Source organism: Furipterus horrens, unplaced genomic scaffold (genome assembly GCF_987537825.1).
Source record: "Furipterus horrens unplaced genomic scaffold, mFurHor1.1.pri manual_scaffold_10, whole genome shotgun sequence".
NCBI classification, from domain to species: Eukaryota; Metazoa; Chordata; class Mammalia; order Chiroptera; family Furipteridae; genus Furipterus; species Furipterus horrens.
The window spans coordinates 56866377-56889381 of record NW_028327180.1 but is presented as its reverse complement, the minus strand read 5'-3'; the positions used below and the strand labels follow the sequence as shown (position 1 = coordinate 56889381).

The window sequence follows — 23005 nt, the reverse complement described above, 5'->3', positions numbered from 1 at the left end:
GGATGCGGGCTTTCGCAGTGTGTTTGCCAAATGGGTAGTGGCGGGGGAGGCCGAAAGGTGCAGCCCTGGAACTTCTGGGGATTCGGCTCCGTGGAGCCCAAGGCAATGCGCAAGCGCAGTTCAGATCCGACTGCCGACTCCAGCTCTTTGTGTTCTGCCGGCGATGCGGCGGCTGCGACCTCTACTCGCCAGCAGGGACTCCTTGAAGAGCAACGCATTTATGACCAGGCACGGTGGCCAGAGCCTCATCGGGAGAGCGGGAGCGGCCGTGGGTGGTGGCGCCCGGGGAGGGGGACGGAGGTGAAAACCCGGGGCTCTGATGCCCCAGCTTCCCGGGATGTAAGGCTAAGGTTTGATTCCAAGAGGAAAGGGACGACCAGGTGTGGCTCTCGGGGAGGATGAGGCGGGCGGGGCTTCGGCATGTACCATGGAGTCTACACCGGGAGCCGGTGACCCCTGGGGGCAGTGGGTGCTCCAGGTGGGACGGTGGACGCAGCGTGGAGCTCTCGGAACTGGCAGCGGGCAGGCGGCAGGACGTGGCGCGAAGACAACTCCCAGCTCGTCCCTCTCCCCGCCCCTTCCACTCTGGATCTCCCAGACTGGGTCCTAGAGGAGGCCAGGCAAGGGCATGGCTTGAGAGCCTGGCCGTGAAGAGCCAGCCTTATCCAGCCTTTTTGAGGAGGAGAGTCGTCTACTCCCCTCCCAGAACTAGGCAGCGGTCCAGCGAGGAGACTTCTCGGCGTGACTTGGGGGCTGGTAGAGGGCGTGAGAGCTGGGGCTGGAGAGGGTCGTCTGCAAGGAGAAGCCGGTGTATTTATGACATGGAAGGGAAGTTGCGGAGGATTTGACTCAGAGGCTAGGGGAAATGGTGGGGTGAGGCAGAATGGTGAGTGGCTCCCTTTACCACGGGGGCAGCAGAAACGCTCTCAGAAGGACAGAGAATTGGGAGTTGGCAGCGAGTACGAATTCGGGGCTCCGGGTATTGCAGGACCCCCAGGATGTGAACGCTCACAGCCTCACGCTGGACTGCTGGGAGCTAGCTTCTGATCCAGCCATCTCCTCACAACAGGCGTGCATTAAGTTGCCGGCTGAGGACTTCAACTCGGCTTGTTCCTAAAAGGGCTCATTAGAGAAGAAATGGCTGTCAGGCACCTGCCCACCACGGTCCAGGTGAGCAGGGGATTGCTGGGGAGTGCTCTTCCACGCACTGAATTGCCTTAGAAGATTTTAATGTAGTTTTTCTCCCAATCCAGTCTCACACGGAGGCCTGACTCAGTCACTATCTCCCCTTTCCCTCAAGTCAGGCTCATCCTAGTGGTGCCATCCAGGCTAAGGAAGTTGTTAGAGGTCCCATAAGTGACAACCGGAACTGGAACCCAGGTGGGTCCAAAATAGAAACCTTCACTCTTTCCACTAGCAAGTCAGATTAGGGGCGTAAGGGGTTGTAAAAGGCACTGCCTAAGACAGGAGGTGGGAGCAGAGATTGGAGCACTTTCTTGGGGAGGTGAGATTTACTGGACCCTTTAAAAAAAATGACTTGTGGCTTTTTACTTCAGAGGAATGCTGCATACCGATGAAATCATTCAAAACGTGTTACATATATGCAATGGAATATTACTCAGCCATGAAAAGTAATGAAACAATGTGGGTGAATCTCGAGTGTATTATGCTTAGTGAAATAAGTCACAGAAAGACAAATGCCATATGACTTTACTTATATGTGAAATCTAAAGAACAAAATAAATGAACAAGCAAAACAAGCAATTACAGAAACAAAGAACAAACTGATGTTTGCCAGATGGAGGTTAAGGGGGGTAAAAACAGTGCAGGGATTAAGAAGCACAAATTGGCAGTTAACAGAATATGTAGTCATGGGCATGCAAAGTGTACAGCACAGGAAACATAGTAATATAGTAATAACTATGTATGGTGCCAAGTGGGTACTAGACTTATCAACGGGATCACTTGGTAAGTCATGTAAATGTCTAATTGCTATATAATATTTTATGTCAACTGTAATTACAGACTTTTACTTTTAAAAAAGATGATGTTTTCAATTAAATAATTTACTAAAAAGCTTTGAGCAGAGCCAACCTCTGTAGAATAAGGGTATGGGCTGTACTCTGAAGGGGACAGCATTCATTCAAGTGTATAAATTCCTGAGTTTGGTAAAATTGTTCTAACTCCTTCACATAGAAGCTTGTCCAGGGCAGGACTCTTTGGTAGAAATAATTGAAGGGATAAGCAGCTGGTTGAAGGTGCCAAGTTCAACCCAGGCACAGCCTACCAGCTAGCTACTCAACCTCCTGCTCCCAGTTTCTGACTTGTCCTTTGGGACCTATCTAAGGCATGACTTTCTCTCTGTCTGGTCTCCACAGTGCCAGTCCACTGTGATGTTGGATTGGCAAAAAAGTTTGTTTGTTTTTTTCCCATATGATGGCTCTTGTAGCATTTAGTTGTCTTTAACTTCATTTGAAACAATTTTGTTAGATTGTATTGTGACAGCTGTCATAGCATTGTGCACTTATAAAAACTTACCAAAATTGGTGAATTTTTGTGTAGCCATTTTAATATTGAAGATGGAAGAAAATACGAAACATTTTCAGCATATTATGCTTTATTATTTCAAGAAAGGTGAAAATGCAACTGAAATGCAAAAAAAAGATTTATGTAATGTATGGCGAAGGTGCTGTGACTGATCAAATATGTTTTGTGCTGGAGATTTCTTGCTAGATAATGCTCCACAGTCAGGTTAGACCAGTTGAAGTCAACAGCAATCAAATTGAGACATTAATTGAGAACAATCAACATTTTACCTCATGGGACATAGCTGACATTCTCAAAATATCTAAATCAATAAAGTTATGGGTGAAAATGAAAAATGTGTCTTTCATTGTACAGAAAAGACAAAACGGACTTTTGGCCAACCCATTTCTCTTCCCCTACCTTCTCCTCAAATTCTTTGTTGGTGTCATGCAATTATGCTGTGTTTACAGGCTGCCCTAATTTGGTTGCCATTCAACAGACCTAAATCAGGCATGTAAAACATGCCACGTGGCCAACAGGGGCGGTTACTGTTGCAGGAACCAGTGACCTTCAAGGACGTGGCCGTGCTCTTCACCCAGGAGGAGTGGGCCCAGCTGAGCCCTGCTGAGAGGCACCTGTACAGGGATGTGATGCTGGAGAACTACAGCCACCTGGCCTCACTGGGTAAGTGCGGCGCCTTGGCAGGCTCATCTTTCACGGGGACAGCTCTCTGGGTCCTCAGACATGTAGACATAGCAGATGGAGCTGGGTGCAGGCTGATTGAAGATGTTACTTTTAAGTCTGTCCTGATGTCCTGGGCACAGGACTCTTTTGGAGCCTACAGTGAGTAGGGGTCTAACACTCCATCGCTTTGGCAGAGAGGAAGACATGGGAACAGGTTGTGCCTCAGGCCTGAGCCATCTTTTCATCCTCAGAAAATTTCTTTCTACCCTGGGGTCTCCTATCAAGTCACCTTTCCCAGGAGGCTCCCAGGACTAGATCGTATGCTCCCAGTGATATTTTCTGTAGCATGAACAGATGCGGTCTGCTTTTTTTTCCTTCAAATATAGGGCTCTTAGGACCCAAACCAGATCTGTTCGCCCCGCTGGGAGAAGGGGAAGAATGGACAGCGAAAGTCGCCTCACAAGCTTTCTGTCTGGGTAAGGCCCTGCGTGTGGGGGGCATGGAGGGAAGCTCAGCGAATGTGCCAGGCCTGTATCTGGAGGAAAGAACATCTCTTCCCTTTTGTTCACCTCAGTACCTTGTTGCCATGTTTGTCCCCACATGCATGTGTCACTCCCTCCTCTTGGTGATTTGTGCCTCCCTAGACCCTCCCCTCCGGGATTTTCCTTCTCTCCCTGTCTGGCATAGATTAATCGTCTCTAGTTTGGAAAAGACCTCACATGTAATCTGGGCAGCTGCCCCACCAGGTGCCATGGTCCCATTCAGCATTTGACAGTGCAGCCTCTGTTCCTACTTCTCCAGTGAGCAGGAGCCAAGCAGCAGCACACACTGCAGGCCAGCTTCTTCAAGGCTCTGTGCCAATAACCGTACGCCTCCTGAGGCCACTTTCCTTCTAGCTAAACATCGTGCGTCTCTTCATTCATGTGTGCATGCATTCAGCCAGCATATAATTATTCTTTACCTTTTGCAGCTCCGCACCTGGCTGTGAGCACCATGACAGGCTGCCAGGTCTGGGTATGTTCTGCTCATGCCCATATGATGTGTGGCACTTGGTGGGTGGCACAGACTTGTTGCCTAAGGATACAGAGACCATAACCGTGTAGTGGCTGTCACTTGCCTGCCCATTGGATCTGATGGCTTGAGAGCAGGGGCAGGGTTATGTCTTCTGCCCTGCAACGTTCTTGAGAGCTTATTGCCTTGCCCAGGACATTACATTTCACTTTCCCTACCGCGTTTGCAGGCTATACCATGCTTACGTATACTCCTAAAAGCCTTCTGTTCACAGCAGCCCAGTGAAGTAGGCAGGATATTATATCCAATAGTAAATTATTATATACCTGGAATGTCTAGGATCCAATCTGTCATGGAATTTAAATGTCTTAACACCAATATCGTTCTGAATTTGTATGTTTTATTATACCCAAACTAAGGCATTTTAACATTTCATTTTGCATTACACAAGCAGTGTTGTAACAAAAAAGAAGGGAGTTAAACAAGAAATTTCTTCACTGTCCTACTACTCTGGCATCATGACCTCACACATTCTCCCATTCCTTCATCATTAACACCAGTTCCTCATGCACTTGTGTGGGGGCAGGGGACGTGAAGATGAAGGACTTGGATGCCTCCAAGCAACTCTAGAGTCAGGTGTGTGTCATGACTTGATACACCAGGTGGTTCTGCTTCATTCCTTCCCAGGTGCCTTTCACAGCCCTCGGTTCCAGCACCTCTTATTTCTGCATTGCCTGGACACCCCAGACTTCCAGCCAACCTATGAAGGGTGATCAGTGGTTAGCCAGTCAGTCATGAAAAGAAGTCTTATTTTATGTTTCCCTATAAAGATTTATAGCTATTTCTCCCATTGCCCAATAAGGTCATATAGTTTTATTTTTGAATAGTACAACCTCCTCTTTGTTTCTTAAGCTGGAAATTGCTACTATAAAGAAATGGTAGTCATTTCAAAATATTTATCCTCTCTAGTCACTCTCTTACTCTTAAAATATTCATTGGATGCATTTTTAGTTTTTTCTTATTTCTGTTTCATTTCTTAATGACTGGCTATGACTTCAAAAATTATATAAAACAATGGTAATAGGTTTTATCTCTGATTTTTAAGGGACTGGGTTTAGATGTTTTCCATTGTTGCACTAATTACTCTTGGTTTAGAATAAGCACTTATAGGCACTTATTTGTAAGCAGGACAAGAAAAAGTCCCCATAGATAGCTTTTCTTCTTAATTTTTATCGTCTCTGAGCCATGAGCTAGTAGAAGGGGGTCTGGGGAAAGCCATGATGGGTTCCACTATGTTGGGTGATTTCTGGGGATTTGTGTCAGCTGCCCCATTTAGTAATTACAGGCTGTGAGGCAAGTTACAAAAAGCTGAGTCTCAACGTGACTCATCCGCTTGGACGGATTTGATGTTAGTGTTACATGGCAAGTCAGTGTTAGGGCAAAGCCAGCTCAAAACCAGTTTATCTGACCCTCAAACTGTGACATTTCCCCCCTTCTCCAAAATAGCTTTAATGACACAGAAAGCCTAAAGAAAATGACTTGATCTCTTATTTTTTACATTTCTCATTTATTAATTTGTTTAGGTTTCTTTTTGTCATGTTAACTGTACATCTTACCCTTTAGCTTTTATCTTTCTGAGCTATAAAATGTATTCATTTATAATTGTGTATGGTATGCATTCATAATTTCAGCATTCTTCTATTATGTCTTCTTTCTCATTTCTAATTTTACCTGCATATTTTTTTTCTCTTAAATTTGTTGGGAATATTTTTTTAGAGAAGCAGCTTTTTTTTTCTCCTTTTTTTTATCCTCACCAAGGACATACTTACTGATTTTAGAGAGAGGGGGGAGAGGAGGGAGAGTGAGAGGAAGAGAAACATTGATGTGAGAGAGAAACATCCATCAGTTGCCTTGTACGCACTCCCACTGGGTACTGAGCCCACAACCTGGGCATGTACCCTGACTGGGAATTGAACCAGTGACCCTTGGTTTACGGGAGGATGCTCCAACTAACTGAGCCACACCGGCCAGAGCCAGCTCTTATTTATTTCTCTGGCAAGTAACTTGATTTCTAATTTAGCTTTGTCATTTGCTTTACTTACCTTAAAATATATGTTGAATACTATATATCCTAGATTTAAAAGAGGATAGTTAATATTTGTGAACAGTTGAAGAGTGAAGAAGTAACACCCATACCTCACTGTCCAGCTTCAGAAACAGGACATGAAGGCACCTATGCAGCCCATTGTGTGCCCGCTCTTCCCATTTCCTCCTTTCATCCCAGAGAGCCGCAGCTTGAATTCTGCCCCAGCAGCTCTGTGCTGCTCTTCACGTTTTGACCACATCCATCTACAGCTCTGAGCAACTTTGTGGCTGTAAAGTTTGATGTATGTGTATTGTACTATAGGTATCTTCCCACAACTTCCTTTTTTAAATTTTTGTTGAGATGTGGAGTTCTAGGTCTTTTTTTAACTGCACTTTGATATTCCTTCAATGACTATCCCTTAATTTATCCTTTCTCTTGCTGGTAGACCTGGAGGTTGTTCCCAAACTTTTTGAGTAATGCTGACCTGAATATTGTACATTCCTCATTTTATACACACAGGCCTTGTTTGGGGCTTTTTTTTTTTTTTTAGTGTATTCACAGATGGAGAAATACTGAGATTAAGGGCATATGCTTCTTCACTTCCTAGATTTTCCCAGGTTGCTGATTGAATTTGTTCCAAATTATACTAATAGTTGATGTAAATTCCTGTTACTTTACATTCTTGCCAAATTTGGAACTTTCAGACTTTTAAAATTTTTCCTGGTCCCATTCTTGAGAAATGGTATCTCATTGTGGTATTAAATTGTGTTTTCTTGTTTACTCGTGTAGCTGAACATCTTTTTATATGTTGATTATTTGTGTCCTATAACTTACATATTTATGTTCTTTGCCTAATTTTTAAATTATAGATATCTTCATCATTTCTAGGAGTTTCATATATATCCTGGAATCTAATACTTTATCAGTTAACGTGTATTTCAGTCCATAACTTATCTTTCTGTTTATTAACAGAAACTCTTAATTAATGAGCCAGAATAGATCAGTCTTTATGATCTTTTCCTAAGTGCTCTCTGTGTCCTCGTTAAATACTCCTTTCTGCCCTCACATCTACAGGGAAGGACGTGGTCTTGTTTGCTTTTGCATCCTCCGCACCGCAGTTTCCAGTGTGTTTTTGTTGAGTTAAAGCATGAATTTCTAATATTTACTTTTGTCTTTTTTTCTGTATAAGTCCTCTCAGAGGTTTGCTTTCTTAGGAGACTTTTAATGAATAAATGTTTGACTCGCTGATCCTTTCAGTTTATCTTGATCCATTTCATTAATTTTTTAAAAATAATTTGTTTGTTTATTTATTTTAGAGAGAGGGGAAATGAGAAAGAGAGGAAGAGAAACATCACTGTGTGGTTGCCTCTCACTCGCGCCCCCAACTGGGGACCTGACGTGCAACCTAGTCATGTGCCCTGACTGGAAATCGAACCAGCGACACTTGGCTTGCAGGCCGACACTCAATCCACTGAGCCACAGCAGCCAGGGCCATTTCATTAATTTTTGCTTGTTATTATTATCTTTGATGTTTTTAGAGTTTATTCTGTTTTTCTTTTTTTTATTTAATTTTTGGAATTGAATTTTATCAAAGCAATACATGCATTTAGCTTAATGAAACTACAATGTTTATTATGGAAAACAGTGGCCCCTGTCCCCCCTCTTTCTCATTCACCCCTCTTCAGAAGTCATGCTTTCTCCTCTTGTAACTGATTATTTTTCTTTTTGTTTCAATGTCTCCAAGTGACATGCTTGGGTTGCTATCTCTTGACTCTTCAGTTTTAGACATTATTTATTGAATTCTTCCTATAAAAGGTGAGGGTGAAACTCACCACCCCAACTGGCTTCTTACTGCCTTCTCATTCCCTGACTTCCAGTAGAGTTGTAGAGGCATTTTGGTCAGAGCAATAATCAGAGTTTACACCCTTAAGCACTGTTCACCCATGGTCCACCTAGTCAATTATGACGTTTGCTTTCCTAGACAGTCTGTTCCCGGCATCATGGTTCATGGCTTCATTTAATTTCAGTTCATCTCAGCCCTCCTCCAGTGGTTTGCATCTCTTTGCAAGACTTTCAGATTCATTAGGCAATGAATGGGAGGGTTTCATTTTCCTGCAAAAGCCTCTTCGGGAGCATGTGACCTGCTCCACCCTCCAGCAGCTGGCACCCAGCCCCAGCCCCACATAGCCCCTTGTCCCTGGCTGCATGTCCTCCTGCCTTCCTGCTTGGTCTGCTTCCTTCTGTGGTGGCTGGCGCAAACCTTTCAGTAGCTTCCTGAGAAAGAGTGCATGTGAGTGTGTTTTGTAGACTATCGCTTTTTTGTGCCCCTGACACTTTCTGGGTATTTGATTAGGTAGAATTCAGCACTGGAAATGTTTTTCCTTCAGAATTTTGAAGACATTGCTCCATTGATTTCTGAATCTCAGTCTACTCTTGGGAAATACAAAATCATTCTGAGTCTTCATCAGCTGTGACCTGTTCTCTTCTCCCAAAACTGGCAGGATCCCCTCCTCTTACTCCAGTGTTCTAAAGTTTCCAAGGGAGGTACCTGGCGTGGTTTAGTCTGTGCACACCGGGCGTCAGTGAGCCTCTGGTGGAGTGTTTGTTGAGGCCTTCCCATCTAAAACACGTGCCCTTTGCATTTTGTGTGACCACGCATCCACTACGACAGGCAGTTGAACTCATTCCTATTGGTTTTAATAGTAAATTTTTTATTATTTTATCTTTTGAAAGATTTTATTTATTTTTAGAGATATGAGAAACATCGATTGGCTGCCTCTCACATGCCCCCAACCGGGGACGGAACCCACAACCCAGGCAGGTGACCTGACCAGGAATTAAACCAGTGATCTTTTGCTTTGAGGGATGATGCCCAACCAACTGAGCCACACTGGTCAGCACAACAGTACATTTTTAAAAAGGCCTCTAAACATTCAATAAAATTTAAGTGAAGTTTTTAGTATTAACTTATACCTCAATTCTTCCAGATTCATGCTGACAGTTTTTTTCTTAAAGGATAGCAAATTTGTATTTTAGCTTTGGGATCTTCTGTAAAGTGTCTCTCTTTGTGTGTTTGTGTGATTCAAGTTACTCTTCATTCTTTACCACTGTCAGATTTCTAGGCATTTGCTTGGAAGTAGTTTGGCTTTGGACTTGATGTTATTGGAGAACTTAGAATTAAAAGGTGGTGCAAATATTTTTATTCTCAAAGGAACGTTTTAATCCACACTGTGTTGTTGGATACTTTATTCTTTTGTAAGCTAATCCATTTTTGATGTTTTTTATAATGGCTAGCATTATACCTAATGTGCTCAGAATTCACTGAATTGTTCCCAGTTTAAATCAATAAACAATGTTATTGTCCTTTTGAAAAAATAATTAAAATGCCTGTCCTTCAATATGGTAAAGACATTTTCTTCTGTTATTGTTTGATTTCCACCTTCAGTTTTCTCTTTCTGTTCATGGAATGCTTGATACCTCCTGGACTGGTCTTCTAATTTTCATTTCATTAAAATTTTCATCTTTGTGCTTTTTTGGTCTACTTCTTAACATATTTTTCAATTTTATCCTCCACTTCTTCTGTTGAGGTTTTTAAAATACTTTTAATCAGCTTCATTAAAGTATAATATACATGTGATAAAATGAACCAGATCAGTTTTGACAAATTCATGCAGCTGTGTAACCATCATAACTCAAGCAAAAGTAATGTCTGATCATCCCTGAAAGTTCCGTTTGCTTCTGCTCTGCACATGCCTTGTCCCCAGGCCACATGCCAGCCTCTCCCACCGTGGATGGGGTTAGATAGTTTATGCGCTTTGGGACCCATCCTTGCTGGTTCTGGTGTTGCCGTTCCTTGCTTTGCTGACTCCCATCCTGGTGTGTGGCTGGACCCCTGTTTGTTTATTCATTCACTGATGAACATTTGGGTTGATTTCAGTCTTTGCCTAAAGCTCCTCTAAACATCTTGGTGAAAGTTTTTTTGTGAGCGTATTTTTAGTTCCTATACTTTTTCTCAACATATGTTCTCACTGAAGTAAATGTCTAGAAGTAGGACTGCTGGCTTATATACTAAATGTATATTTAACTTTATAATGAATTGTGAAACTGTTTCCAAAGTGACTTCCATTTTGCATCCCCACAGCAATGTCTGCAAGTTCCAGTGTTCCCTTCTGCACTGGTTACTGCCCCCGCTCAGAGCTGAGTGGCAGATGGGACAGGGTCACCCCCCTTTCCTGTCTTGGGGGATGCATTCAGTTTTCCACCACTGAGTTCTTTAGTACGTGCTCTTTAGTGGTTTGAGGAAGTTTACAAGTAGCCTAGCTAATGGGAGTTTAGCCTAAACAGGTACTGAATTTTTGTCCAATGCATTTCTGAATCCTTAAGATGATGGTGTTGTTGATATATTGAATTATATTGATTGGTTTTAAAATGCCAAATCAAATTTGCATTCCTGGAATAAACCCAACTTAGTCTTGATATATTATCCTTTTAAAATATTGCTAAATTTAATTTGCGAACATTTTAAGAATTTATGCATCTAGGGATGCAATAGGAATGAACTAATTCATCCCAAATGGTTTTAATTATACATTTTTAATTATTTTTATTTTTTAAAAGATTTTATTTGTTTATTTTTAGAGAGAGGAGAAGAGAGGGAGAAAGAAAGGGGAAGAAATGTTGTTGTGAGAGAGAAATGTCAATTGGTTGCCTCTTGTACCTGCCCCAACCAGGGACCAAACCCACAACCCAGGCATGTGCCCTGATGAGGAATCGAACTGGCACCCTTTTGCTCTGTGGGATGATGCCTAACCCACCACACCTGTCAGGGCAACATTAGTTTGTAATTTTCTTTCCTTATAAAATGAATTTGAAAATTTCCCCTTCTGTTTCTGGGAAAATGTGTGTAGATTGGTGTCATTTCTTCATTAAATGTTTGGTAGAACTAGCAGTCTTCTGGGCTCTTTTTCCTTTTTCCTATTTTTTCTTGTTGGGAAGGTTTTAAACTGCAAATTGAGTTTCTTCAGCTTTCTTGTCTTCAGTGGGCCACAGACTTCAGCTGCCTCAGCCTCCCCAAACCCTGGCCCCTGCCACTTCCTTTCGTGGAGATTCCTGGCTGTGTGTTCCTGTGGTTTCACCTGGAAACAGCCTCCACGACCACATCTTTCCATGTCATTCATTGATTGTCCAAAACAGGTTGTTTTTTCTTTCTAGTTTTCTGTTTACTGTGAGACTTCCCTATTGTGTTTTCAAATTCTGCCATGATTTTTAATTTCCAAGAACTCTTGTTTCTTTGAATACTTATCTGTAAGTTCTTTTCTAGTTTTACACTTAAAACGTTGTACCTCTGAAGATAATAATTTCCAAAAATGTTTTCTCCCTTCATAGTCTCTGTGTGCCTAAATTTCTATGATTATTTGGTACCTCTTTCCTCTTAGAATCTTTTCCTCAGCATCTGGACCCCCGACTGTAGCCCAGTTGAGCAGTGGGAGGACTAAGGTCCTTGAATACAGTGGCAAATGGAGGGGGGGGGGCTTGGCCATCAGCACTGCTCTCCTGCCCCCCCACCCCCTTGGTGTTTTCATGCAGAGCAGCTTTGATGTACTTCCTCTGGGGAGAAAGTGCCTCCAGTCTTTTGCGAGCTGGGTGGGGGACAGTCCCTAGCTCCTTTGAGCCTTTGTCAGTTGACCGTAAACCTCCCTTTATCCACTCTCATTTCTCTATGTTAACCTAATGTATCAATTCTTGAAACTTCTGATGATTTGAAAGTAAATGGGTTTGTTTCTGGTCCCTTCTTGGGGGTGGCCTCTTGACTACATTGTATAGGGGCTTGGGCCATACTACTTGCATGCCTTGCTTGAAACCCTAGAGTTGTATCGTTTAAAACCATACCTTTTTTGATGTGAGCCTATGCAGCTAGGACCATGGCTCCTTAATTCAGCCTGCACCATAGTGACCTGGGCCCAGCGAGAGCTGGGCCTGAGTGCTCCTCATCTCAAGGATCCAGTCTTCCTCGTCACAAACCAGGGTACACTTGACTCCCTGGACAAAAACAAGTAAATGAGTGTCATCCTGTAACCTAAGACATTAAAAAGACAAATACTCTTTTTTTAAAGAAAGATTTTATTTATTTATTTTTAGAGAGAGGGAACGAGAGGGAGAAAAAGAGGGAAACAGATGTGAGCAAGAAGCATCAATTGGTTGCCTCTCACACCCCCCCAAATAGGGACCTGGCCCACAACCCAGGCATGTGCCCTGACCGGGAATCGAACCTCCGACCTTTCAGTTCACAGGCCAGTGCTCAATCTTCTGAGCCACACCAGCCAGAGAGACAAATACTCTTTGATATATAGATGATGTCTTTCTATTACCACAATCAAGAGAAGGCTTCCAGCCCTGATTGGTGTGGCTCAGGGTGTTGGGTATTGCCCCACAAAGTGATGTCTCTCCCTCTCTCTTCCTTTATATTAAAAAATATTTTATTTATTTTTAGAGAGAGGGGGAGGGAGGGAAGGAGAAAGAGAGGGAAAAAAACGTTGATGTGAGAGAGAAACATCGATTGGTTGCTGCTTATATGCACCCTGACAGGGACCGGGGAATCGAACCAGTGACTTTTCAGTTTGTGGGGCGACAGCCAACTCACAGAGCCACACTGGTCAAGGCCATCTCTCCCTCTCTTTCTGCCTCTTTTCCCATTTCTCTAATAAATAAGTAAATAAATAAGTAATATCTTTTAAAAAAGGAAAAAGAGAAGGCTTCTATAGACACAGCTCTCCAAAACTGCTGTAAATGAAAGCTAGTAGGTAGTTAGTCTTGTTGAACCAAATTATTATTTTTGAAATCCACTCCCCAGATTTTTTTAAAGTAAATTTTTCCTGAAGTGATACTAGCAGAAGAATACACAAGACATAAGTGTACACTCACCAAATGTTTACAGAGTAAATACATCTGAATAGTTAGCACCTCTGTCAAGAAATACAATGTTACTAGCACACCAGAACTCCCCCATCCCTTCTGTTTCTTTTGTCCTAAATATAACTGCTACCCTAACAGTAGCTTTGGGTTTGCCTATTTTTACATAATTTTCACATAATCTTCAGGTACACAGGATTATAGTTCAGCCTATGTGTACTCTATTCCATGCTCACCACCCAACATCTAGTTTCCTCTGTCACCATGTATTTGACCCAGATTACCTTCTCACCCTCCCCGACCCCCTTCCACTGCAGTAACCACCATTCTTTAGTCTATATCTATGAGTTTGTTTTGTTTTCTTAGTTTGTCACTTGTGGTTTTGTATTCCACATATGAGTAAAATCATATGGCTTTTGTCCTTTTCCATGTAACTTATTTTATTTAGCGTAATACTCTCAAGATTCATCTGTGTTGTTGCAATGGTGATATTTCATCACTCTTTGGACTCAGTTCATTGTACCACATCTTCATCCATTGGTCAGTGAGCACCTAGATTGTGTCCATATCTTGGCTATCATGAACAATGCTGCAGTGAACATAGGGGTACATATATATTTACAAATGAGTGTTTCCATATTTTTAGGGTAAATACCCAGAAGAGGAATTGCTGAATCATACGATAATTCTATTCTTAATTTTTAAAGGAACTTCCATAATGTTCTCCACAGTGTCTGCACTGATTTACATTTCCACCAACAGTATATGAGTGTTTCCTATTCTCCACTTTCTTGCCAGCACTTGTTTGTTGATTTATTGATGATGCCATTTTAGCAGGTGTGAGCTGACATCTCAGTGTGGTTTTAATGTGCATTTCCCTGATGAGTAGTGATGCTGAGCATATTCTCATATGTATGTTGGCCATCTGTATGTGTTTTTTGGAGAAATATCTATTCAGGTCCCTGCCCATTTTTTAATTGGATTTGTGTGTGTGTGTGTGTGTGTGTGTGAGTGAAATTATATGAGGTCTTTAAATATTTTAGATATTAATCCTTTATCAAATGGAGCATTGACAAATATGTTCTCCCATTCAGCAGGTTGTATTTTTGTTTTGTTGATGGTTTTCTTTGCTGTGCAAAACCTTTTTAGTTTGATGTAGTTCCATTTGTTTATTTTTGCTTTTGTTGCCCTTACCTGAGGAGATATATTTAAAAAGACATTGCCAAGGGCAATGTCAACAGTTTACTGCCTATGTTTTCTTCAAGGATTTTTATGGTTTCAGGTCGTACATTTAAGTCTTTAAAACATTTTGAGTTTATTTTTATATATGGTCTTAAGAAAATGGCCCGACTTAATTTTTTTGCCGGTTTTTTTGTTTTTTTCTTTTTCAATTTTCCCAGCATCATTTATTGAAGAGATTGTCTTTACCTCACTGTATATCTTTGACTCCTTTGTCATAGATTAGTTGACCATGTAAGTGAGGATCTGTTTCTGGGCTCTCTATTCCAGATCTGTTTTTATGCCAGTACCATACTGTTTTGATTATTGTAGCCTTGTACTATAGTTTGATATCAGGTAATGTGATACCTCTCACTTTGTTCTCCCTCAAGATTTCTTGGGCTGTTCATTGTCTTTTGTGGTTTTACATAAATTTTTGAATTAGTTGTTCTAATTCCAAGAAGAATGCCATTGCTATTTTCATAGAGATTGCATTGAATCTATATATTGCTTTGGGTAATAAGGACATCTTAACAATATTAATCCTTCCAATTTATGAGCAAGGTATATCATTCCATTTATTTGTGTCCTCTTCAGTTTCTTTCTTACAGGTTTCAGACTATACGCCTTTTCCCTTCTTGGTGAAATGTATTCCTAGGTATTTTATACATTTTGATGCAATGGTAAATGGGATTGTTTTCTTAATTTTGCCTTCTCATCATTTGTTATTGGTGTATGGAAATGCAACAGATTTCTGTATGGTTTTTATTCTTTATTTCGTTAATGTGATGTATCACATTGATTGACTTATGGATGTTGAACCATTCTTGCGTTCCTGGGATGAAACCCACTTGGTTATGATATATAATTCTTTTAATATGTTGTTGAACCATTTTGCTAATTTTCTGTTGAGAATTTTTGCATCTATGTTCCTCAAGGTTATTGGCATGTACTTTTCTTTTTTTTTGTAATGTCTTTGTCACGTTTTGGTATCTGGGTAATGCTAGCTTCATAGAATGCATTTCAATTTTTTGAAATGGTTTATGAAGGATAGGCATTATTTCTTTGACTGTTATGTAGAAATCATGTGTAAAGCCATCTGGCCTGGGACTTTTATTTGTTGGGAGTTTTTGATTACCACTCCAGTTTCTTTGCTAGTAATTGGTTTGTTTAGATTTTGTACTTCTATCTGGTTCAGTCTTGAAAGGTTACATACTCAAAAATTTATTATAACATATCTTCTAGGTTGTGGAATTTGTTGGCATGTAATTGTTTGTAGTATCCTTTAATAATTCTTTGTAGCTCTGTTGTGTTGGTTGTAACTTCTTTTTCATTTATGGTTTCATTAATTTGGACTCTTTTTTTTTTTTTTTTCCTTGATGAGTTTGACTGAAGGTTTTTTGATTTTATCTTTTCAAAGAGCCAGTTCTTAGTTTCATTGATCTTTTCTATTGTTTTATTTCTATTTTTATTTCCACTCTAATCTTAACTACTTTCTTCCTTTTGGTTTCTTTGGATTTTGTTTGTTCTTTTTCTAGTTCCTTTAGGTATAGAGGTAGATTGTTTATTTGGGATTTTTTCTGCTTCTTGAGGTAGGCCTGTATAGCTATGACCTTCTCTCTTCACCTGCTTTTGCAACATCCCATACATTTTTAAAAATTGTATTTTCATTTGTTTCAAGATAGTTTTTGATTTCCTGTTTGATTGCCTCTTTGATTGGTTGATTGTTTAGTAGGATGTTTAATCTCCACATATTTATATTTGTTTTTCCAGGTTTTTTTCCCTGTAGTTGCTTTCTAGTTTTCATGCCATTGTGGTCAGAAACGATAATTGATATGATTTCAGTCTTCTTGAATTTATTGAGGCTTGTTTTGTGGTCTGATATATGACATATCCTGGAGAAGGTTCTATGTGTACTTGGTGGGGGGGAGTGTATTCTGCACTTTTTGAATGAAGTGTTCTAAAATATCTATTAGGTGGATCCAATCTAACATGACATTTAAGGCCATTATTCGCTTACTAATTTTCTGTCTAAATGATTGAACTATCCATTGATGTGAATGGTGTGTTAAAAATCCTCTACTGTTATTGTATTACTGTAGATTTTTCCTTTTATGTTCATTAATGATTTATTTGTATATTTTGGTGCGCCTCTGTTGGGTGCATAGATATTTATGATTGTTATATCCTCTTCTTGCATTGACCCCCTTTATATTTACGTAATATTTTTGCTTGTCTTTTAAAAAAATTTTGTGTTTTGTGTTTTGTCTAATACGAGTATTGCTACCCCAGCTTTCATTTTATTTCTATTTTCATGGAATATCTTTTTCCATCCCTTCATTTTCAGTCTGTGCATGTCTTTTGATCTTAAGCGAGTCCCTTGTACACAGCATATAGATGGGTCTTATTTTTTAAATTAATTCTGCTACCCTATGTCTTTTTATTGGAGCAGTTAATTCATTTACATTTAAAGAAATTATTGATAAGTATGTAGTTATTGCCATTTTGTTAACTTTTTTGGTTGTTTTTATAATTCTCTATTTCTGTCCTTTACTGGTTTTCTTTAGTGTTTTGTTTTGTTTTTTTTTTCTCTTTATTCTTTGTATATATTTTGTAATTTTTGGTTTGTGGCTACCATAAGGTTTATGTATATCATTCTATAACTATAGCAGCCTATTTTAAGCTGATAGGCATTTTAGTTCAAATATATTCTATAAGGACCACATTTTTAACTCCCTTTTCCTCTCTTTATGTTATTGGTGTCATGTATTAGATTTTTTTGTGTGTGGTATATTTCCTAACTACTTATTGTCTTTTGAGTTGAGTTTGATACTTTTTTCTTTGGACCTGATTCACTGTATTTATTAAATGTTTGACTTTACCTGTGAAATTTTTTCTTTTATTGTATTTTCTTATTTCTGGTTATGGTCTTTCCTTTTCTGCTTAAAGAAGATCTTTTAACATTTCTTTTAAGATTGGTTTAATGCTTTAATTTTTTATTTTCTGGGAAATTCCTTATCGCTCCTTCAATTCTTAATGAGAATCCTGCAGGATATAGTATTCTAGGTTGTAGGTTTCTTTCTTTCAGCATGTTAAAGATTTCCTGCCACTTTCTTCTGGCATGTAAAGTTTCAACTGATAAATTAGCTGATAGCCTTATGAGGGTTCCTTTGTGTGTTACTTGTTGCTTTACTCTTGCTGCCTTTAAGATAGTCTCTTTATCTTTGACCTTTGCCATTTTAATTATAGTATGCCTTGGTGTGAATTTTTTGGGGTTCATCTTGTTTGGCACTTTGTGCTTCCTGAATATCTATTTTCTTTCTCAAGTTGGGAAAGTTTTCAGCTATTATTTCTTTAAATAAAGGTTCTGTTTGTTTTTTCTTCTTCTGGAACCCCTATGATGCAACTGTTTGAGTCCCAAATGAGAGCCTCACACATTAACTGTGCCTGTCCCTCCTTCCTTGGAAGGTTTTGAACTCCAGTTTTTGACTCCTCAGTACTGTGAGACTATAGAAAATTCTGAATCTCTGCTTAACTTTAGTCTCTTGCCCTGAGAAACTCAAGAATTCAGCAAATTCTGTGAGATAAAAAGCATGTAAATTTTAGGATCACCTCTCGGTATTTCCCTTCTCTCCTAAATATTAGATTATCAAGTTAACCTCAAGTGACATGGGATGCCTTTAGAGAGGTTTTTTTTTTTCACTTCAGATTTTCCAGTTGCTTTCCACAGGAATATTGGTCTGCCACAGGCCACTCTATTGGGTCCAGAAGTGAAAGTCAGTTCTTAAGATGTTTTTTTAATTTTAATTTTTAAATTTTTAAAATATGTTTTATTGTTTATGGTGTTACAGTTGTCCCAATTTCTTTTCCCTCTACTGCCTTCCACCCAGTGACCCCCCTCCCTCCAGTTGTCCCCCCCCTTAGTCCATGCCCATTGTGTCTTCTCAACATCTTCATGTCTACTCCACTCCCTCCTATTATGCCTCTTAATTCCTGCATCATCTCCCTCCCTTTTCCCCCTTCCCCCTCTCAGCTGACCTCGCCCCAATATGTTCCCCATACCTATACTTCTTTTTCCACTTTCATTGCCTATTTAGTTTGTCTTTGTTTCAATTCCCTAGTTTCTGCTGTTGGTTGTTGTGATACAGCTTTCATTTTAATGTTCATAGTTTTGATCCTTGTTCTTCTAAACAAGTTCCTTTAACATTTCATATAACAGTGGTTTGGATCTAATGAACTCCTTCAGTTTTACTTTGTCCTGGAAGCACTTTCTCTGCCCTTCTATTCTGAATGACAGTTTCGCTGAATAGAGTATTCGTGGCTGTAGGTTTTTGATTTTCATTACTTTGAATATTTATTGCCAGTCCCTTCTTGCCTGCAGAGTCTCCTTTGAGAAATCAGCTGACAGTCTAATTGGGATCCCTTTGTACATAATTCTTTTCTTCTCTCTTGCTGCTTTTAAGGTTCTCTCTTTATCTTTTAATTTTTGACATTTTGATTATAATGTGTCTTGGTGTGGTTCTCCCTGGGTCCAGTTTTTCTGGAACTCTCTCTGCTTCCTGGACCCGTAAGTCTCTTTCCTTCCCCAAGTTAGGAAAGTTCTGCTTCATTATTTTTTTACATAATTTTTCAATTTCTAGTTCTTCTTCACCTTCTGGCAACCCTGTAATTCGGATGTTGGTTCACTTATAGCTATCCCAGAAGTTTCTGAGCCTCTCATCATATTCCTCACTTTTTCTTTTCTCTTTCTGCACTGTTTGACTATTTGTTCCTTCCCTATATTCCGATTTTTTTATTTGATCCCTGGTTTTCCTTTCCTCACCACTTGTCTCATATGTGTTTTCGTTCATTTCAGCAGGACTAGCTTTCATTCCTTCCCCGTCTTGTGCAATATCTTTTGTTAATTCTGTAAGCTGCCTTATGACTATAGCTCTGAACTGAGCCTCAGAAAGATTATCTAATTGTTCATCAGTTAAGTCACATATTTACTTTTTGGTCAGCTGCGTGATTGGTATTTCAATCATGATTCCTGCCATCCTGACCATTTTCGTTTATCTTTCCTTCTTGGGCGGGGCCGTCGCACCTCCTATGCTATAGAGGGTGGAGCCCTGTGCACTCATCACTACCAGGTAACCCTTCTCACCACACTGTGGCACTTTGTGTTGGGGCGGGGGTCCAAGATGGATTCCTGCCATTCGCTCTCCGCTGAAAGACCAAGAGCCTCCTTCTCCATCCTCATGCCCTCTGGGCCTCACAGTCCAAGGCAATGGGGGTCTGCCTTCCCCGTCATTGGAATTGCAAGCTGACAGGTCTGAACTGCAGCCAGGGGTGCTCCCCAGGCGCTTCTCGCCTCCCCTTAAATACGGGTGTCTGCTTATCGCAGTCCTGCTGGTCATCGCCACTGCTGCCGCCGCCAAGCACAGCTTGATCTCTCTGCCTCAGCTTCGCGCCTCCTACCTGTCCGGACGGACACCACTTGTTTATAACTTCATACATTGAACTTCCATGTAGCTTTATTTTCTGGAACTTCTGGTTATTTCTGGTTTTGCGGTAGTTGTAGTCCTTCTTAGTTGTGGAGGGACACAGAGCATGTCAGCCTATGCCTCCATCTTGGCCGGAAGTCAGTTCTTAAAATTTTATGATTTGGCAATACTGGTATTTGACTTTGACCATTCTGTTTTGAGCAAAGATATATATTCCAAGCTCACCATGATTTTTAGCCTTAAAATACACCTATTTAACTTTCTTTTTCAGATAACTTTTAAAGAGGTTTTTTGTTTGTTTTTGTATTTTTGATTATAGCTCTTAGTAGATTTTCTTGATTGAGTAGGGGGAAAAAAATAATGAGGGAGGCTTGTTCTTGATAGCACTTCCCAGTGTGTGTTTAGTAGTTATTGCTTATTATTGTATTTCTTAGTACAGAGTCTTCAATAGATTTAACATAAAGGGCACATATTTACAAATACAGATGCAAAACTAATATGCAATTCAGAACTCTATTTGTTAGTATTAAGGTACGCATGAATGAAATCAAGTGAGATAGTTGTTAAGTGTGAAATTTGTATTTGGAGAAAGGAATCATTTTTTTATCTAATTCATGGGACTGTGGTTCCTCTCCCAGGAGCAGAGTGCCCTTTTGGTGACTAGTATTCCCCTTTCCCTAGATTGAGGGCCTTGCCCTCTCAGATGTGGTAGGTGCATCCTGATTCTCCATGCTCACATTACCTCCACCTTGCACATTCTCCTCATAGATGTCACATTATTCATAGAAGTTGGAAGACGCTTCCTCACCAGTAACAGGAGATCCTTTCACACAGCCTTAATAGTAGCCTAATTTTTAATCATCCATCTAAATGCTAAAGTGAATGTATAAAACATTAAAATACTGGTTTTTGTAGCTACTCTGGAGGTGAGTTTTTCTTTGCCAAGTGTTCCCTCTAGTTTCAGTGGTTTCTTAAGGTGACATGGTCTTTATACCATATCATTAAAATAAACAAGGCACATTTTTTTTCTTATCTGTTGGCATAGTGTTGTCTGTATAGTTTTTTCTGTAGCTTAGAAAGTCAGGTAACTTCTCTGTAATCACAAATGAAATAACTGTTAAACTCAGAATTCCAAGCCAGGCCTATGATTTCTGGACTCAAGGTCCTAAGATATTCTGCTTAATACATTATACATTAGATCAACCCCTTCCTGCTTTGTCCTTTGTTTACCTCTCTTTCCTTTCTTCAAGAAATTTTTCAAAAATGCCACCTTTTAATTAACATTTTAAATAGGCTCATCATCTTATCCCAACTAGCTGCTTACTGAGATAAAACAGACATTTTTATTTTTTATGTCTTTCAGACTGGATGACTCTCCCTGTGAGTAAGGAGTCTACTCTCGAGGCAGATATTCCTGAAGAAGAGTGGGATCAGGGGATGATAGAGGGGAGATTCACTAGCAGTAGTCGCTGGATGTGTGCTGGCCCGTGGGAATGGCAGCGCAGAGGCCAGGAGGTGAAGCTGTGGGAAGGGTTGCTCAGTCACCAGCAAACCTCACCTGTGAGCAGTGACAAGGACTGTGGTGGATCTGGGAGGCACCACACCATGAGCTCCTCTTCTGTTCAGAGTCAGGGATTTCAGTCTAGCAAATCAGCCTTGCAGTGTAATGAGTGTGGAAAAGGCTTCACTACGAGTTCAACCCTTAATAAACATCAGAAAATTCATACTGAAAAACTTAATTCTAATCGGAAAACTCTTATTAAAGAGAAGCGGTATGAATGTAGAGAATGTGGGAAGGCCTTTCACCAGAGCACACACCTGATCCATCACCAAAGAATTCACACTGGTGAGAAACCATATGAATGTAAGGAATGTGGCAAGGCCTTCTCAGTGAGCTCCTCGCTCACTTATCATCAGAAAATTCACACTGGAGAGAAACCTTTCGAGTGCAGCTTATGTGGGAAAGCTTTTATTCGAAACATACACCTTGCCCACCATCATAGAATACATACTGGAGAGAAACCTTTTAAATGTAACATATGTGACAAAGCCTTTGTGTGCAGGGCACATCTTACCAAACACCAGAACATTCACAGTGGAGAAAAACCCTACAAATGTAGCGAATGTGGGAAAGCCTTCAATCAGAGTACGAGTTTTCTTCAGCATCAGAGAATTCACACTGGAGAGAAGCCCTTTGAATGTAATGAATGTGGCAAGGCCTTCAGGGTGAACTCTTCCCTTACGGAGCACCAGAGAATTCATACTGGAGAGAAACCTTATAAGTGTAATGAGTGTGGGAAAGCTTTCAGAGACAACTCATCCTTTGCTCGACATCGGAAGATTCATACTGGAGAAAAACCTTACAAATGTGGTTTGTGTGAGAAAGCTTTCAGGGACCAGTCAGCGCTAGCCCAACATCAGAGGATTCATACTGGGGAAAAACCATACACATGTAATATATGTGAGAAGGCCTTCAGTGACCATTCAGCCCTTACTCAACATAAGAGAATTCATACTAGGGAAAAACCTCATAAGTGTAAACTCTGTGGGAAAGCCTTCATCCGAAGCACACACCTGACTCAGCACCAGAGGACGCACACAGGGGAGAAACCCTACAAATGTAGTAAGTGTGGGAAAGCCTTCAGCCAGACTGCAAACCTCATTCAGCATCAGAAACATCACGTTGGAGAAAAGTGATGTGATTGCAGTTTATTAAAAAAGAGCTTTGAGACTGAGTGTATGAATAATTGAAGTTAAGAGAATCCATTCTAGAGAATAACCATGAAAGCTTGTCAAGATAGTCATTTTATGTACTGAGAGTCAAGTTTCTCAGTATTGTGGGTTTTGAGGTTCAGAACTGCCTCACCTGAATAGCAGTACTGTGTAATTAGTCTGAATTGCCAAGTATAGGAACCAATATGGAGCTTCACTAATGACTTAGAAATTTTTTTATCAAATTTACATTTTGATTATTAAGAGAAATTATACACTTTTTAGCCCCCTTGGCCTAGAATTCACACATACTACTTCTATTCACACCCCATTAGGGACAACTAACCATATAACCCGATATGGAGATGAGGAAGGT

General features: G+C 40.4%; 1 protein-coding gene across 1 annotated transcript; it reads left to right on the top strand.

Annotated features, from left to right (window-relative positions):
- Window positions 1-319: 319 nt before the first annotated feature.
- Window positions 320-22671, top strand: ZNF454 (zinc finger protein 454). The gene is made up of 4 exons (XM_090290346.1): window positions 320-1170; window positions 3084-3210; window positions 3597-3686; window positions 21281-22671. Exons 1-4 carry the CDS (start codon window positions 1138-1140, stop codon window positions 22612-22614), a joined length of 1584 nt encoding a protein of 527 aa, XP_090146472.1. The 5' UTR covers window positions 320-1137; the 3' UTR covers window positions 22615-22671.
- The last annotated feature ends 334 nt before the right edge of the window (window positions 22672-23005 follow it).

What these genes read in the sequence shown, in the direction of transcription:
- ZNF454 (XM_090290346.1), top strand. Translation starts at nt 1,138, where the DNA reads ATGGCTGTCAGGCACCTGCCCACCACGGTCCAG. An exon ending in ACCTGCCCACCACGGTCCAG is followed by an intron (nt 1,171 to 3,083) that starts GTGAGCAGGGGA and finishes TTACTGTTGCAG; the next exon opens with GAACCAGTGACCTTCAAGGA. An exon ending in CAGCCACCTGGCCTCACTGG is followed by an intron (nt 3,211 to 3,596) that starts GTAAGTGCGGCG and finishes CTTCAAATATAG; the next exon opens with GGCTCTTAGGACCCAAACCA.